This window comes from Strongylocentrotus purpuratus, unplaced genomic scaffold (genome assembly GCF_000002235.5).
Source record: "Strongylocentrotus purpuratus isolate Spur 01 unplaced genomic scaffold, Spur_5.0 spur5_scaffold_14, whole genome shotgun sequence".
NCBI lineage: Eukaryota > Metazoa > Echinodermata > Echinoidea > Camarodonta > Strongylocentrotidae > Strongylocentrotus > Strongylocentrotus purpuratus.
The window spans coordinates 34,675,870-34,694,707 of record NW_022145599.1 but is presented as its reverse complement, the minus strand read 5'-3'; the positions used below and the strand labels follow the sequence as shown (position 1 = coordinate 34,694,707).

General features: G+C 37.6%; 1 protein-coding gene across 1 annotated transcript in view; it reads left to right on the top strand.

Annotated features, from left to right (window-relative positions):
* The window catches only part of LOC582913 (TBC1 domain family member 16), a 29,178-nt gene that overhangs the window by 7,757 nt on the left and 2,583 nt on the right, over window positions 1–18,838 (top strand). The window contains exons 2-7 of the mRNA XM_782846.5: window positions 6,237–7,630; window positions 11,063–11,242; window positions 15,451–15,599; window positions 16,612–16,746; window positions 17,518–17,704; window positions 18,595–18,689. Of these exons, the coding sequence (XP_787939.3) occupies window positions 6,332–7,630; window positions 11,063–11,242; window positions 15,451–15,599; window positions 16,612–16,746; window positions 17,518–17,704; window positions 18,595–18,689 (2,045 nt within the window). The 5' untranslated portion in view covers window positions 6,237–6,331. The remainder of the gene's footprint in view (window positions 1–6,236; window positions 7,631–11,062; window positions 11,243–15,450; window positions 15,600–16,611; window positions 16,747–17,517; window positions 17,705–18,594; window positions 18,690–18,838) is intronic.

The window sequence follows — 18,838 nt, the reverse complement described above, 5'->3', positions numbered from 1 at the left end:
ATTACAAAATATGCAAGCTTGATGTTAGCTCGTCGCAAGCTTGCCGCAAGCTTGCTACAAATTAAATGGAATAATAGTAACAGTATGGACAATAACATTGACAGAGATCTACAAAAGATACATCATATATGTATCAACTGGTTTTAATGTTACCTGAGTTTTAAGTACATTTCAAAGACATTGTAGTGCTGCAGCTAGACTTCTGAATACTTGTACATGTAATAACAACTGTCTGAAAACATTGACAAAATATTATTCACACTTTTGATATCTCTATAAAAAAAAATTCCCTCTCAAAAATGAAAGAAAATGAAAGGTATTGCCATGGCAAGTCTGGCACAAATTGAATACATAGAAGTGGAGAAAATTTGTTCCCGAAAGACCTGTGGGTGCCATCTTTTTTGGGGGAAAAAACACATAGATCTAGGTCTAGATCTAGTCTAGTCTAGTCTACATAGGGTCTAGTATAAAACCTATACCTTTTCACAATTGATGTAAAAACATACACGCACGCACGTCAACACAAACACACACACTCAGAGACACAAACGGGGTTGAACAAAATGCAGATAATTAATGGATTTTGTTGAATCATTTTTTTCTCTCCCACTTTACCTTTGTTACCTGTTTACCGCACACACACACACACCCTCACACACAAACCCTTAGAATCAGGGTAAAAACTAAAACACACACACATATACAAACAAAGAGGTAGAGAGATAGACTGAGAAATTGCGTCCAGAGCCGTTTCAGATTATACTAGATCTAGAATTGGAAGTTATGGGCCTAACTAGTCTAGACCTAGTCCTGGTCTAGACCTAGACCAGCTTAAACCAGAGACTATCGCCCACACTGACCCTGTCAAATTCAAAATTGCCCTGACGTCCCCACATCTACAAACTAATATACACCCTACCCGTTAAGTTAAAACTCAGACGAGTATCTTGGAGGACCAACCGACTAAGTACCAAGTAGACTAGGCTACCAACTAGTACTACCTAGTCTAGCTAGTTTAACTAACATTTTTTTGGTGATGTGGGACTGAGTCTGAGTTTTACATTATTTAATGAAAAATTATCAAATTATTACAATTTTCCTGTTTTATTTTCATTTTAATATTGCTTTCCAGAGATTTATATGTTAAATGTTGTTGTGAATTATTATAATGTAAGTGCAATATCTCACAAGTACTTACCATTTTGAAGTTGATTCACACTTGACCAGTTCACAAAATGTTCAACAAAACTTTGAACCAACCACAAAAAATGAACTATCTTGGAATGGCCAATAGAGGGCGCGTGACATTTTTCTGATTAGGATCTTGTTGGCACTGGGAGTGTTATCTTTGGAAGTCAATAACTTTTTAGTAAGAGAAGTAATAAATATAAAATTTTCACAGTGTAATAAATGAATATAAATGCATTTTTTACAGTAATTCTTTAGGATTTTCATTGTTTCCTCTTTTTTTACAGATACGAACAAAAAGTGATAAATTATGATTTTAGTGAAAAAAGTCAAAAAATTACATTTTAAACCCTAAAAAAGGTTCAAAATATCATCAAATATTATAAATATTCATATCATGTGATAGATAATTTCATTATCTTTCATTAGACACAATATTCATTAAAATTGAGGCTCTTTTTAACAAATGACATGTAAAAAACAACTGTTAGGCGAAATCAGGGTCAAATAAAGGTCATTGACCTCTGAAATCAGGCTCCACCACCCACAACACACAAGACATCACTTTTCAGACATGTCTTAGGATGTTTTATCCAAAAATTAAAACAAAACACTTGGTCTTTTTTGTCAATTAAAGAAATACATCAGGCAATTGGACTATTAGTTTTGCTTTTGTTTAAGAATATAGTTTTTGAATCAAATCGTTTTCCGGCTAGATTTTAGCAAGGTTTGATTAAACGCTCATTTAAATTATATATTTCGTTTCAACCAATTTTGTTGACTCTTGCCTGGTCTCTCGTAAATCACAGTGAAAAAGGAAATCATTTTTAGAGTGTTGGATGGTGTACCTTTTTGTACAGTGAAAAGTGAGTCATGATGCGATATTTAATGTTTGTTTTATGATCATCCATCTTTAATCCTTTTTCAAAGGTATAATGCGCTATAAGAACTGTACTATTATTATTATATGTGTATAAAGATCCCCTATTTTATACCTCATTAGCAAAGAATCAAAGGTTTTGAGATAATTATTGAACAATTTAATTGTGCATATAAACTTTTGTGCTGTATGTTTACAGTGACAATAATTTGGTCATAGATGGGGTTTGTCCAAAGCAGTCTGACATAAGTTTGCGGCAAGCTTGGCAGGGCTTTAGATTGCACCCAGCAAGCTCCGCAAGCTTGCTGCAAGCTTGCAGGGCATACACTGTCGGCCTGCAAGATTGCCAGGGCTTTAGATTGCGCTCCTGCAAGCTTGCAGGGATATCCTCTTTGTCTGCAAGCTTGCAAGAGCTTTAGTTTGCGCCCCTGCAATGTCCGCAAGCTTGCTGCAAGCTTGCAGGGCATACACTGTCGGCCTGTAAGATTGCCAGGGCTTTAGATTGCGCCCCTGCAAGCTTGCAGGGATATCCTCTTTGTCTGCAAGCTTGCAAGAGCTTTAGTTTGCGCCCCTGCAATGTCCGCAAGCTTGCTGCAAGCTTGCAGGGCATACACTGTCGGCCTGTAAGATTGCAAGGGCTTTAGATTGCACCCCTGCAAGCTTGCAGGGATATCTTCTTGGCCTGCAAGCTTGCAGCAAGCTTGCATGAATATCTCTCTTTGCCTGCAAGCTTGCAGCAAGATTGCTGTAAGATTGCGCGCAAGTTTTGCAAGCTTAAATTTGTAATGCAATCTTATTAAGCTTGCCGCAAGCTTCTAACAAGCTTGTAACAAGCTTGCCGCAAGCTTAAGTTTCTGTAAGGGTGGGTAGCATCCAACATAGAATGCAATGCCAATGTACTTTTTGGGAGTCTTATCTTAACTCTGAGTCCGCGATTCTATGTTTAAATGATACTTGTAGGCTGCATAAAATGTTGTTTAACTAAAATGACAATTCCCCTCAATAATGTTCGCTTTTGAATGATGATAACTGAATTCTAGATGATCATTCCATGCAAAGCAAACCCAATCCTAGCTTTATTACAAAGAGTACATTAAAGACAGAATGTGCACAGAGAGAGAGAGAGAGAGAGAGATTGTCCTGTTTATTATAGAGATATAAAACAGTGGTGAGAATGGATTTATTCATTACAAAATTATTAGACAATGCAAAGAAAACTGATAGTACTACATTGACAAGAATGTAGATTAAATATTTATTTACAAAATATTACAAAATGCAAAGAACATTTCTATTCAAACAAAAACAACATTGATTTAGAGAATATAATAGAAAACCAGAGGAGAAAACATTCGTCACGATGCTATGTTTTTGCTTTTCTTCGGTGTAAAAATACTCTGCTGTAATTAAAATTTCATAAAAATTGGCCTCTACTATTGTCCCCATCCTTGTGCGTGGAGCCCGTGAAAAGGCAGGCAACCAGCTGCATTTATTAGCGCAGACCAATCACACATTAGAAGGCGCCTCACACAATCGCATGCACACTCCCACACACATGCCCCCCTATAAGAGGGAGATTGGTCAATACTGCATTAGGGGGAATTCACACTGACACTGCACGTCAAACGTGTAGTGTAGGGTGCGTGGGGTGGGTTTACACACTCGACCACATGTAGTCTTTATCTTCCAGGCCATCCCTATCTACAAATACATGCTTCTTTTCTTCTTTTCTTTCATTAAGAAAAAAATGATAGTAATAGTAATCTATTTATTTATTGAGAAATATTTGATGATTTGAAGGTGTCCTCATCACTGTTTAATTGACGATTTCATCCAAAAAAATATGACAGAGGAGAATGTTAAATCAATATACACTCATACCGGTATATTGCAGGCTTTATATTTAATCAAGAGGTAGGAGGAGCAAGTTTGATTTTTATAGTCATTAAGTTTAAGATCAATGGCTTGATCATGTATTGAATAAAACACACTGCAATAAACACTGTAGGAAGCCAACTACATGTACATGTATGGAACATACAAGTAAATGATTTAAAAAGTTGTTGATATTATTCTAAGAAAACAATTTATAGAAAAGCATACTTATCTTTTCATTCTCGTGAAGTATTCTGTATTCATATTCTTCACAAATGACCAGTTTACACATTATTTTAGAAAGAAAATTGTTTTATGATGCCCAGAAACTTGGTCAAGGTTTCCCTAACACATTATAGTGATCAAAATATTTATTTACATGTACACTATTGAGAAAGGGTCTATAATGCTAGACCATGTCCCTGGCGCCGTGCGTATATGCATTCATTCAGTATTCATCATTTAAAAGCAAAATGCATTTGAGCTGGGGAGCATCAAGTGTCATCTCACCCATACATCTGGAGATATATATAAATCTTCTACCATAATGTGAAAGCGGGACTGATTTGTGCTGTGGTGATACTGTACAATACAACCAAATCTCAAAAATGCATTTTTAGACTTTTGTCTCCATTTTGGGATTGCATCTCTCGGAGATGCTTTAACATCTGTTAAACTGAAGCCAGCCTAATAGCATCTGGTTTGTCATCGTACAGAATTGTGTGATTTACCTTGGTACTGGAAGAGAGAAGTGGCGGTTTCTATGTACCATAGCCCTGGTAATTGGATCTGTTTATTAGTCATATTGTATGCACAAGGATTTTTGTGAATAGATAGTGTGGGTCATTGGTGGTAATTACAGTGCTATTGACATCTATTTTCCTGGAAAGAACAAAGGATGTTTTAAAGGGGTTTTTCACAACAACATTCAGATTAATTTGATTTCCATTTATTTACTTACACTGTACATTTTATCAGCATTTAAGAGGTAAGTGAAGTGCAGTATCTAGATGATTCATGACCTTATTTTGTTGAATGTGCTTTTATCTTATAGTATTTATTTAGCACCTGATATTATCTATTGAAAACAGGAAATAACACTGAGGACAAGGGAAAAGAAAGAGAGAAATAACATGGATGAAATATATGTACTAACCTGACTACTGATAATTAGTAGGCCTATATTGCAGTGGAGACATAGATTGTTTACTTTGAAGATAATTTACAGTGTACAATGTACAGGTATACAGTATGTTCATATTTTGAGGGATAAACACAAAAGGGAAGAATACATACTTAATTATGTTTCACTTAAAAATATAAATGTAGTTAATTTTGATGTGTCTCTGCATGTTGTGTTTGTCATGTTTATGTGGTTTGCATCGATCATTCTATAGACCTATCATTCTGCTGTTACATGTAGGCCTATGATATACTTATTGTAACTGAGACTAATCAAGAAGAAAAATTCCCAATCTGAAGTCTGAAATCAGTGAAATGCCTTTATTTTGAAATAACACCTTGTTAATTGGTAAATGTAGTTCAGCAACAGCCTGAAATAATCCAAACAAAATTGTTTATGTACCTGTACAATGTGTATGTAACTGTACATGTATGCCTTGTACATGATGGATTGTCATTGTTTTAAATTAGACTCTTAAACATGAATTACCCTATTTAGCCTGCTACCGGTACTCATGCAGCTTTGTGTAAAATTAATGACAGTCATTTAAGAAAAAAATAGATATCACCTGACTAATATGATGACACTGAAATATACATTGTTAAAATGCACATTTCAGTGACCTACATATACAGTGTACATGTAATTCATTTTGTGGAACTTGAGAATTCAAGTTTGTTTATTTCTATATCCTGGAAACTTGATCTGAACTGGTTTAAATATTCTAAAAAGTTTAGAGGGATGTGGTTACAACAGTAACTCTATAAATTTCGCCATACCAGCACATGTACAGTATGTATCATGTACACGTACATGTATTTCTAGTTTAATATTTAATGGTAAGTTCTTTCTTTTCCAAGTTAGTGTCTTCAACTGCTGAAAATGTATACATTTTATTGCTTTACAAAATGATTCGTGAAAATTTTGCCTTATTAAGAATTGAAACATTAAATTTCATAAAATATAACATGACAAGGTGACGTGTGGGATTATTAAACCAAATGACTGTTTAATTTCCCTTCAAAAAATTACCTGTGACATCCTCTACCAAGCACTCTTGATGTGTTCAATTGTTTAATTTCTGCGTTTTGTGATTTTCTCTCTCTACAGGTTGTGAAGTTTGGAAGTCATCCCTGTACCATTTGAGTATTTCATGCATACACCTTGATGAGTTGTTGAGTTTGGGAGACTGACTGCCTGCCGCCATGGCCTACCTCGTGAAGAGGTTCAGTGACTTCCTGGGTATATCTGACCCTGAATATGTCAGAGCGCCGCCCCTCGATGGAGAGATCATCTTCTGCAAGAACAATGTGTGCGTGCATCCGCCCTCCATGCTCTCAACCACCGTGGAGCACCATCCGGGATACTTGACGATCCGCGCCCAGAGGGTTTCCGAGCGGCAGACGTCCCTCGTGCTCACATGGATCCCAAACAAATCCTTGAATCAGAGAAAACGCTCCAGCTGCAGCACCAGCAGTCCCGTCAGAGTGACCTATGTGGACATCCGCAAGCAGATTGCGATGATTAATGAAGCACACCTGGACAATGTCAGTGGTGATAGTCTGAGTATTTTGTCCAAGGAGGAAGAGGCAGGGATGGAGAATACCGGTTCAGAGAAGTTAAAGGAGTCTGGCCGTAACGGAAGTCCTCAAGGGTCGATTCAGAGCTTTCAGGACTCTGGTATTGGGGAAGGGGAACGCCCGAAAGTGGGCAGAGACGGTGGTGTTAATGGTGCAACAGGGAGTGACTCGTGCAGTAGAAATGAGATAGATAATAAGACAGTTGAAGGAGACCACAAGGTGGAAGAGTCTTCTGAAAGTGATGAGATTTCATCAGATCAGAGGCTCGCTGCTATGCTAAACAGTCCAGGGGGTAACCACAGCCCTGTGGGACGGCCCGTTAACTTGGAGCTACAGACAAAGATGAAGGTTTACCCACCTAAGGATGATGAAGACAAGGACAGTGTCAGCAGTTCTGATTCAGATGACTCTGAGACCTTTAACAACATCCTGGAACGCCTCTCAAACGATGTCCTTCCGAGGCAGATGTCCCGCCGGTCTAGCTCTACAACTCCCACCACCTCCAACCAGGACCCGTTCTCCTTGCCTTCCACCCCTAGCCCTGAAGAGAGCTTTGATCCCTTCGTCCCTCTCTACAGCCTCCACAGCAGTTCCACCTGCAGCCCTGAGTTCCACCCGTCTCCCATCGCCACCCACAACATGACCTTCCCTGAGAACTCTGTATGCTACCGAGGCAAGGTCATCTGTCCTGGTTCCCCTGCCAGCGCTCCAGCCAGGGACCAAGTCTGTGGGGTCTTCTCGGTGGACCTGTGCCAGATGAGGTCCTTGAGGATCTTCTTTGCGGATGAAGAATGCACGAGCGGTCAGATGGTCATCGCTAGTCGGGAGAGTCAGTACAAGATACTGCACTTCCACCATGGTGGTCTGGATAAGATGACAGAAGTCTTTGATCATTGGAAGAACTGCATCAAACTTCACAATCAGGTGAGTGAGAAAATTGAAATTCTTTTTTATAAGGCATTCAAATGTTTTAGTCATGGTGAAGAACACTTACTTAATAACCCTAATAGCTTTGCTCTAGAATATTTTTCATAACTAATATTCATGCAGGCTGGTTTAATATTTAGTACCACATCTTTGCATTTCCTTCAAGTAATTTACATATTTTGTACTTAGATTGATTGGTGTTATTTGTGTAGGAAAATATGTACTTGTAAATTGCCCATCAAATGTCAAGGACATGTACTGTACATGTAAATATTAAGTAATTGTTTTTTTAAATTTGCAAATTTTGTTTACCTGTACATGTAGGTCAACGAAATGCATATGATCAGGATGTTCTTGCACTAAATGCTATCAGCTCCCATGGAAAAAATGGAGATCTCTAAAACCAATTTTCACTATTTGCCTGTTAAATGCCAGAGCCAAGGCACCTTGTATTGGCTTGTTATTAATTCATTATAACCAACCGCATGAAGAGACAGAGTGTGTGTGAAGAGAGTCCCGGCCAACCTGCCCTTGTGGCTCATTACCACACATACTGTAAAGGCCACATTTTCTCTCTCTATTGGATTTCCAATTTCCTAGCATCACTCGCTCTCTCTCTCTCTCTCTCTCTCTCTCTTTCTTCTCCTTGTTCTTCTCTCTCTAAGTCTTCTCTCTCTCTTCTTCTCTCTCTCTTCTTCTCTCTCTCTCTCTTCTCTCTCTCTCTTCTTCTCTCTCTTCTTCTTCTCATCTCTCTCTTCTTCTGCCTCCTCTCTCTCTTTTTCTCTCTCTCTTCTTCTCTCTCTCTTCTCTCTCTTCTTCTTCTCATCTCTCTCTCTTCTTAATTCTCATCTCTCTCTCTTCTTCTCATCTCTCTCTTCTTCTTCTCATCTCTCTTTCTTCTTCTCATTCTTCTCTCTCTTCTTCTTCTCATCTCTCTCTCTTCTTCTCATCTCTCTCTCTTCTTAATTCTCATCTCTCTCTCTTCTTCTCATCTCTCTCTCTTCTTAATTCTCATCTCTCTCTCTTCTTCTCATCTCTCTCTTCTTCTTCTCATCTCTCTCTCTTCTTCTCATCTATCTCTCTTCTTCTCTCTCTCTGCCTATATCTCTCATCTTCTCTCTTTCTCTTTCTCTCACCAGTCTTTCTCCCTTCCACCTCCTTTCTCTCCTCACAATTGCTCATTCTTTTTTCCTCTCACTCTCACTCTTTCTCTTACTCTACCTCTCCTTTCTGTTACTCTACCTCTTCTTTCTCTAATCTATCTCTCACTCGCTCTCTTGTGCTCTCCTGTCCCTCCTTACCTCACTCTCTCTCCCTCCCTTTCTCTCTTTCCCCTTTCTATCTCTCTCTCTCTCCCCTTCTCTCTCTCTCTCTCTCTCCCCTTCACTCTCTCTCCCCTTCACTCTCTTTCTCTCTCTCCCCCCTTCACTCTCTCTCTCCTCTATCTGTCTCTCTCTGCCCCCCCTGCTCTCTCTCTCTCTCTCTCTGTCTCTCGCTCTCTTTCCCTCTCCATACTCTACGACGTGTGGTAACACCGCGATGGTTGATTTGAGAGGTGTTTGACTGAATGGAATTAGTTAGCTAACATTGGCCCACTATGCATGCTAATAGCATTATTAAAGCTTAATCCAGACCTCCCAGTCATTGATCATTATACATTTCAGAATATGGTGTGCGCTGTCATGAAATTTGTACATGTACATTAAAGGTTACAAAAATGCAAGCCTTGTTATGAAATACATTGTTTTATAAAGTACACTACATGAGCATATACATGATATACACCAACATGTAACTTTACTATTTAAAGGCATTCATCCCACCCAATACCGGTATTCAAAATGTTCCATCCATTGAATCATTCAAAACCCACCTTTAAGTTATAGTTCTTTGGAGGCACACACAAGTAGAATCATTCCATTCAACTGAATTGTATTGTACTAGTAATATTTCATTTTATTTTCTTGCTTTTAAGCTATTGAACATGTTGAGTAATTATTTTGAGTTAGACGATACCACCTGTGCGCTTAGAAATGCCCGTATTAAGCGCCCTATAAGTGTAATTATTATTATTATAAGGAAATTGCTTCCTTGGGCATGAAAGTAGTTGATAAATTTACAGCAATTTAATTGAATGTATACACGTGTACAAAACAGAACAGTCAAGGAGATGCATGTATTAGCACAAACTCAAGACTGAGTCACTGAGTTGGCAATTTATTCATCTTAGATAAATAACATCTTCTGTATACTAGAAATATAAGAATTAATATTTCTAGTATCAGTGTTTCCAGAACATTTCCGTTCTCTCTTGCATATTATTTTTCTCTCCAATAATCTACTTAAATTACATTTTTATTTCCATTCATTCGTCCTTTAAAATTATATTGATGTCCATTACTTGCGTGGGCATATGAAGATTGTCAGTGATATTTATTCAGGCATGCATAAATACAATGAAGGACATCTACATTTTAATTAATGTTTCGATCCCTGTACATGTAATTGTATTGTCTTGATCTGTAATCAATTTTACCTTGTACCAGTTTTTTTGTATGTCTCGGTCGTTCAAAGTATTTTTTCCTTTCCATCTCCTGTATCATAAATTCTTTTCTATCCTCCAAATACTTCTTTCTTTCATCTTCCTTTCATCTTCCTTGCTCTCCATCTTTGTTTCCCCTTTTCATTTTCTTATATTATTTTTCAAGCTTCTTTTGCTTTTTTTCTCTCTTTTGTATTTTATCCTTTTGCAACTACTCACTGTTTCCCCTTTAATCTACCCCACATCTGTACATAATTGAAGTCAAATTTTCCATTCTCTCTTTGATTGTTTAAATAATGCTCTAACTCTCTTTCTCTCTCTCTCTCTCTTTCTCTCTCTCTCTCTCTCTCTCTCTATCTGCTTCTCTCTCTTATTTTGCTTTGTTATCTATCTTCCTTCTGTCTCTTCTCTCCACCTTTCTTATCTCTCCTCCTTTCTTCTCTCTCTCCCCTCTCTCCTCTCCCATCCTCTCTCACTCTCTATTCTCATTTTCTGATGTTTCTCTCTTTTATTTTTGTTTTGCTGTCTCTCTCTCTCTCTCTCTTACCCTCTCTCCTCTCACCCTCTGCTCTTTCATATATGTCTGTCTATTTTCTTTGTCTCTTTCTCTCTTTTGCTCCTTCTCTCATTGTTCACTATTTCATATACACCATGTTATACTTATCCTGGGCTCTCTCCATCTCCCTCTGTCTCTGCATGTCTTCCATATTAACTTATCTATGTAATTTGTATGATTCTCTCTCTCTCTCCACCTCCCCCCCCCCCTCTCTCTGTTTCTCTCTCTCTCCATCTCTTCCATATACATGTACGCTCATCTACATGTACAATATGTAAATCATTTATAAATATTTCTCTCATTCTCTTTCTCTCTGTCTCTCTCTCTCTAGTCCCTAGACAACGATGATGGTACCGGCCATTACCTGCGGAAGTTCAACATCATCCAATCGAGTATGAAGCCAGAGGATTGTCATCCAGAGGAAGGACTCTTTAGTGAGCTCAGTGAGGAACTCTGGTGGAACTACATCAACGATAAGGGCCAGATTGAGGACATCTTCAGATTACGAAAGGTACTACTAGAAGGAAATTACCATCCATTCCGGGGTTAGGAGTGATTTAGTTCAGTACATTTGGGAAATGAGAGCTCTAGGCAGCTGAGCATGCTTTTCAGTCTCGCTTTAAATTGTAATAATGATGGTTTGATACCCTTTCATGTAGATGTGGCAGATAGGATTCTCTTGCTCTTGCCAAAGGGCACATCAACCTAGAGAAAATTGGTCATCAGTTATTCAGGGGAAGAAAAGGTTTTTAGTCACAAAATGTGTCACAAAAATAACAAGAAGTGAAAGGAATGTTTTCAGACGCATTTTTATCCCAAATGTATTTGCTGAGCATGGGGATCCCAACAGAAATTTGCGCTCATTTCTTCTTATGCTGGATCAGGTTCTGCCAGATTCTGGGGAGAGGGGTCCCTCCTGGTCTGCCAGTGTGTGATTTGCTCAAGACTTACAATGTATGCAAATGTCATCAAGCTTATGCAGTGACAGAGTTTGAAAGACAGAGAATACTGTACCTGTATAAAATGAATTTGGTTAAAAAAAACAAAGCAGGGAAAGGGAAAAAGAGAGCAGTTTGGATAATAAGAGAAGGCTAGGAGTGTGTGAGGGGGGGGGGGGGGATGCTGAGTGGGAACTGAATAAGGAAAGACACTTTTATAGATATCTTTAAATAACAGACACTTGTGAGAAGCATCATGCCATCAGAGGTTTTTAATGAAGTACATTCTATGTATTTATACATTTCTTTTATAAAAACATGATCCAAACTATCAACAGCATGACCTTTCTTTCATTGAACCATATGTTGTACCACGGGCACCCTGGCGTAGACCTGTACAGGGATGGCATTCAGGCATCCTTTCTAAAGGAGCCGTTCCACTTGTGACTGTTAATCAAGGCAATGCACCCATTGCAGCACTGCTAGTTTTATGTCATATACGAATTAAAATAGAGCATAACATGTCCATTAATTAGGCTCATGAGAGGAATTCGTTTTTTTCCAGTATTAAAATGGAATTTGCATTCAATGGAGTCCGCCTGATATGGAGGGACCTTTGGTGATACAGTACATCAGGTTATATTAGAGCGATGAACATAACATGACCTATAAATATGTGGCAGTAATGGATTAAAGATCCTCTGGCCAAGGGAGGGGGGGTGGGCACAGGCAACAACATGTCTGACAAGCCACCCTAAAGTTCTCAAATTTGTCAGGTGGCACCTGAGTTTTAAAAAATTGTGCACATTTTGTTTTAAACTCTAGAGTGTGTATTAAAGTTATAGAAGATTTATTTTCTAGGAAGTGGAGGGGGCACATGCCCCTGTGCCCCCCGCCACCCCCTCATGGAACCTGTCGGGAGATTTATTATTACCAGGGGTGAGCTCTAGCTATCACTAACTCTATTAACCTCTCTTGACTGACCACTTGTGACGTATCTAGATCCAAACATCAGATGATTGCCAGCGAGGGTCCCTCTGACTGGTATCCCTTGACCAGTCATGTGGAGCTAATGGTTTTTACAAGGCAATATGGGACACATCAAAGAGAATACAGAATACCCTGTATGTGACATGTTGATGACTTTTTTAACGTGTATTAATAAAGTAAGGTAGAATGATTTTTCTTTAATTAATCATTCCTGCCCTGTCAACATTTTGTTTGACTGTCATTAACCAGAGCATAGTTTTAATGTACTGTACATGTATATCCATCTTTATTTATTTGCTCATTTTGTTTATTATGTAATTTCTAGTATCACATCATGAAGTGATAGCAATAAGTAGACAGTATTGGTACATTGTTATTTTAAAAAGAGACAAATACAACAACCGATGCCTTGAGATAATTTCTTGCCTCCTTTCCTTCATTTTCCTCCCTCTTTTTACTCTCTCTCGTATTCTTTGTTCGTTCACAGATTATCTCATTTCATTGCATACTGTACATCAACATGCACATGCTAATTTAATGGAAGTTACTCATTTGATATTCATTTTTCCTCTTGCTCTCCATCTCTCTCTCTCTCTCTCTCTCTCTCTCTCTCTCTCTCTCACTCTCACTCTCTCACTCTCACTCCCCACCCCTCTCTGCCCTCTCTCATACTTTTTTTTGTACTCCCCCTTCTTCTCCCTCTCTCAATTTATCCATATTTATTCCTGCTTTAATACACTTTCTTATCTAAATTTACAAGAACATTGACATTTGTCATCAATCCATCATTCTACAAAAAACAAAGCAACCATGCATTAAAAAAATGCTCCTATTATATATCCATTACAATTTCAATTTACACAATAAAGAGAGCCTTTCATTTCCATATGTTCTATGCAGGGGGCATTAATGCATTGCTGCCCCAACAAAATACACAACCAATACCGCAGAATAGTAATGATATTTACCAGGAAGCTTTCTCATTTGTTCTAATGGAGGCATGCATTTAATAACTAAACAAATGAACTGCGGAGGAGAAAGAGCACAGAGAGGAGGGGAGTGCAAATGTTAAAAGGTCTATTTATAGGTTCCCTGCTCTCCGGTTACTGATTTATAGACAGCCCACGGGTACTGTACAAGTACTTGAGTCTGGCATCAGGATCAAGCATGAGAGCTTTTATTCACGAATGTAATGTGTTATAATCTGTTTGCCTTGGGGGAGGGGGGGGGGGGGTATTCAAAGAGGAGAGTGTTCTGAACTCAATAATACATCTTTGATTCTAGCAGAGGGCCATACATCACATTTACAGCGTAATGTCAATTTAAAAATCTTTTATTCTATAATGTACATGATACATATTTTTGATGAGAAATATATTTTAAGTGCAGAATAGCAAACTATGATTTGTATTGTAATATGATATATCTGCTTTATGAGAAATAATTTTACAAAATAAATAATAAACTGTTTTTTTTTTCTTCATGATGGAATGTTTTTTATGTATTTTTAAAGTTCTAATGAGATACATGTTTATCGTCACCACTCCATGAAAGTTTGGAATCTACTCTGCTATGGCTTTGAAAAATTACTAAAAACTCCATTATTAACACTGCATTATTTATTCATTACTTGTAAATCGTAGTTTGCTTCATAACATGCTTTACGGGAGAGAGTAATGTTAATAATTAATCGATTGGAGCTCATCTAGAATGATACCGTGGATACTTTACTATTCATGATAGGATCTACATCTACATGTTCATGTATATTTGATGGTCAGAGGCGAGTGGTGAATTTTTCTGGGTTAATAGCCTATTGGCAATCGCATTGCCAATATTTTAGATGAATGCCTGTTTACTGAAGGGCTGTTTCTACACTGTTTCCAACTGCAGTACAGTTGTAAACCACACAGGCCCTCCCAATCGATACACAACCATTTTTCATTTATTGCATCCCAAATTCAAATTTCTGTAATTTTTTTTTTTTTTTTTTTTTAGTTTCAAATTTTTTCCAAATTTGAATCCAAATTTTCCATAATCACCATTGGAAATTCATGCTGTTGCATGTTGATCACAAAGTAAATATGTGACTTTTTTGTATTGTTAGGGAGTTGAAAATGTGGTCTGAATATTCTCATGACAGAGTGTTGGATTTGATGCAAAGAAATTATGGAATATTTTCAGTGGGACAGAATTGTGGTTATATAATCTGTAATTCTATATAAATGTGTTTGCAAAATTAAGTGACACTGAAAAGTTTCAAGCAAAAAATGATAATCATTTATAGTTTTACACTAGCCTTTTTAAAAATGTCATCTTTACAATATATTTTGTTGTTGTTTTGTAGCCATTTTCTAGACATGGGTCAAGAGAGACAACTCTGGATGAAGTAATCTCAAAGCCAAACTGCACTACTTATAGCTACAATGTACTTGCACCCTCTATATATCAAACAATGCCTAATCGGTGACCACTAGTCCCCCATGGTCCCCTATTTCTTAGTTAATTGAGAGCTGATTTGATGAGATAACCACTTGTCAGTGACCTTGCAGGGTGGTCTAATCCCTCCTGGCCAAACAAGTGAAGAGGGGCTTTAAGGTCTAAAATAGCCCTGGGATAAAATACAAACCCATGTGACTGAAAGCAATCATGATAATTACCACATTTATTTCTATTCCCTGAGCATGTATTTTGCCACAAGGCAGCTACCGGTACACTTATGTATGCCCTCAGTCTAAATGATTAATCTATCTTAATGTCCTTCTCCTCTTTTTGTATTACCATAAATTAGGTCGTGTTCTTCGGTGGGGTCGACGAGTATCTACGGAGAGATGTCTGGCCGTTCCTCCTGGGATTCTTTGCTTTTGATTCGACGACGGAGGAGAGAAACGCCCTCAGGGGTCAGAAGAGACTGGAATACGAGGATATTCAAAAGGAGAGGTGAGTGTATACAGAGGATTACATAGAAGAACAAATCATACAAAACAAAAGATGAAAATCATTAATAAGTGATTCCCATGAGCATTTACAAGTTGCCAGGAATGGGGCAGGCAAACTAAATCACCAAAACCATGAAGGTCCCCCATTCCGAAAATTGGAGATTGATTGGAGGACTTGTGATTGAGTTGGATCAATCGCAACTCTTTGTAAGACATGGCCCTGCTGCTGTCTTTTGCAAACTTTTGTTATAAAAGTTGGTATTAGTTCGAGTTACTCCAATTTCTTTTTATGCTGAGTTTTGAGATGGTAAAAATCATCTGCTCTTTGGTTTGATTTTATGAATGGTAGGTCTGTTAATTATGTATGATACAGAAAACTTGCATTGATTGGGATAATCATAATCTCTGGTGTAAACCTTAAAAGTTGGTAGTCACGCTATACATGTTTGTTACATTAGGTAAAGTGCATGCACCCAGTGAATTCAAAACCTGAACCCCTTGGCCCGTCTCATACCCTGGAATCTGTCTTATAAAGAGTTAATATTAATCACAACTTATTTGTGATTGATATCAATCGCAACTATGTATATGAGAAATAGGCGACTGCAAATTTGCAATCAATATCAATCAAAGGCCCAGAAGGAAAGTTTCTAAACTTATTTTTTTTCTCCCTGTTCTCCCTTATATCTTAGATTTTGCTTTCTTGTTTATGCAAAGTCATGATTGTCTGAGGCTTACAAAAATTACATATGCTTCTAAGAGGAATTTATTTCACATGAAACCAAAATAAGAAATTATGCTCACCATTGACTTTATTCCCATTACCATTACTCCACCTTCTCTTAAATATGTTGTTCACAAAATATATATGTTTTTTTTTAATGAGTTGTCACACATAATATTGACCTATACTGAAATGGAGACCTACATGTAAAACATATCTGATGAAGTCAATGTTGTATGTTTATCAATTTTGCTCAATTTTATTGAAAATACTTTCTTTTTTCTTTCAGGCTTGAGATGACAGAAGAGCAAAACAAGTTGTTTTATCGCAATGTTCAGAGCATAGTGGACAAGGATGTAGTGAGAACTGACCGTACTCACCCGTACTTCAAAGGAGAGAACAACCCTAATGTAGACATCATGAGGTCAGTTTGCATTTAATCTCTCTCTCTCTCTTTCTCTCTCTCTAGCTCTCTTATGTATCTAACTCTCTCTTTTGATCTCTCTCTCTCTCTGTCTCTCTATTTGTCTGTCTGTCTCTGTCTCTTCCTCTATATCTCCCTCTCTCTATCTAACTCTCTATTTTTATCTCTCCGTCTCTGTATTTGTCTGTCTGTCTGTCTCTGTCTCTGACCATACTCACCCATACTTCAAATGAGAGAAAAACCCTAATGTGGATATCTTGAGGTTCGTTTACATTAAATAATCTAAGGTTACATTTACAAACAATCTAGTGAAAAAAATAGTTTGGGGTGGCAGTGTTTCGTTCTCAGTCCCTCCTTTTTTCTCTCTCTTTCTTTTTCTCCTTTTTAAGCTCTCTTCACCCTCCCACCACCTCTTCTCTCCACCTGTCTGTCATCTTCTCTCAGTATGCCCCTATTGAATTACTAACAATAGCACAACAGCAATCTTTTTTGTTGTTGCCAGGACTATCTGTTTGTGGTGTCCCAGCTTTCTTCCAATTGTGGCTGAACTGTTAGAGAGACAGAGGGTTATCAAGTTTATCAATGATACATTTAAGATATATATATATATATATTTTTGTTTTTTAACAAAATGAAATCTTTCTACTTTGTATTTCCCTCCTAGGAGTATCTTGTTAAACTATGCAGCAGGCAAGCTGTCAATGATTCTAACCAGGATACGATTTACTCTCTTATGTTATTTAACCACTCTCTGTTTTAAAATCTTTGTAGGAACATCTTGGTGAACTTTGCGACCTACCAGCCCTCAACAGGGTACAGCCAGGGTATGTCTGATCTACTAGCCCCTATCTTGGCTGAGCTTCAGGATGAGTCAGATGCTTTCTGGTGCTTTGACAGCCTCATGAAGAACGTCATCTTTGTCAGCTCCCCCAAGGATGAAGACATGGAGATGCAACTGGTGAGTTATAATGTTTTATTATCATGATATATAGTCATCTTGATTATCCATGATATATATTAACAGTATACTAATATACACTAACACTCGAGGATCAAGCGAAAGCCCTCAGGAGAATAGTACCAGTTGATGTTCCTTCGATGCGAATAGTTTTTTTGTTTATTTGTTTTATATCCCTTCCATCTGTATCATTCCTTGTGCACTTCTGTAATAACATGTACCGTATACTCATATTCACATCACATTCAGAAAAGAAATAAAAGAAAATTGCGTGGGTCAAATAAAACATTGAAGGATGTAAATATGTTTAGCTGGCGCTATAAGCTTCCCGTACAGGTACTGCATTAGTGAAGTGCAGTTATCACACATCGTAAATTGTATGGCTTGAGCGCAGTGACACCGCAGGAGTTGCCTGTGCGGAAGCATTTGAAATCCTGTACCCTCGCTGAATTTTGCCTGTTTAGGGGGGGGGATGCATTGTTCACTTTTTCCCTAGGGAAAAAAGGTGAAAAATTTGTGACGTCAGCAATAAAAAATCAATGAATTCTGATTTAGTCGACAGGAAACGTCTTTAAAAGTAAAACTATATTGTATACACTCCTATTGCAGCAATCTTATGATAAGAGATATAATATACAATATCATTCTTGAAGAGGTTCATCTGATTTGAAGTAAGTCAAGTTATCTAAAAATCAATGTTAATCTCGTCTTTCTCTCTCTTTAGCAGTTTTCTTTAAGTTAAAATTCAGTTGGTATCCGATTTGAATGGTATTTTCTTATTACTGTCTAATTTGATCTCTACCTTATTCTCCAAAGCGCATACTGTAAGTACTGAAAGTATTAACCACTAGGTATACAAATATTGTTTATTATTATTTATTATTATTCAGACCTATCTTTTGGAGCTGATCAAGTTGATGTTGCCTGAGTTCTGGGACCATCTCATTCAGATTGATGATGCCATGGAACTCCTCTTCTGCCACAGGTAAGTGTAGAGGAGAATGACGATTGGAGAATGTTAAGACAAAAGAAAATGGATCAAGAAGGGGATTATGGGAGAGGTAGGAAGATAAGGAAGGTACATGTAAAAGGAGGATGGAAGGAGGATGTTACAAAACATGTACATGTTCACTT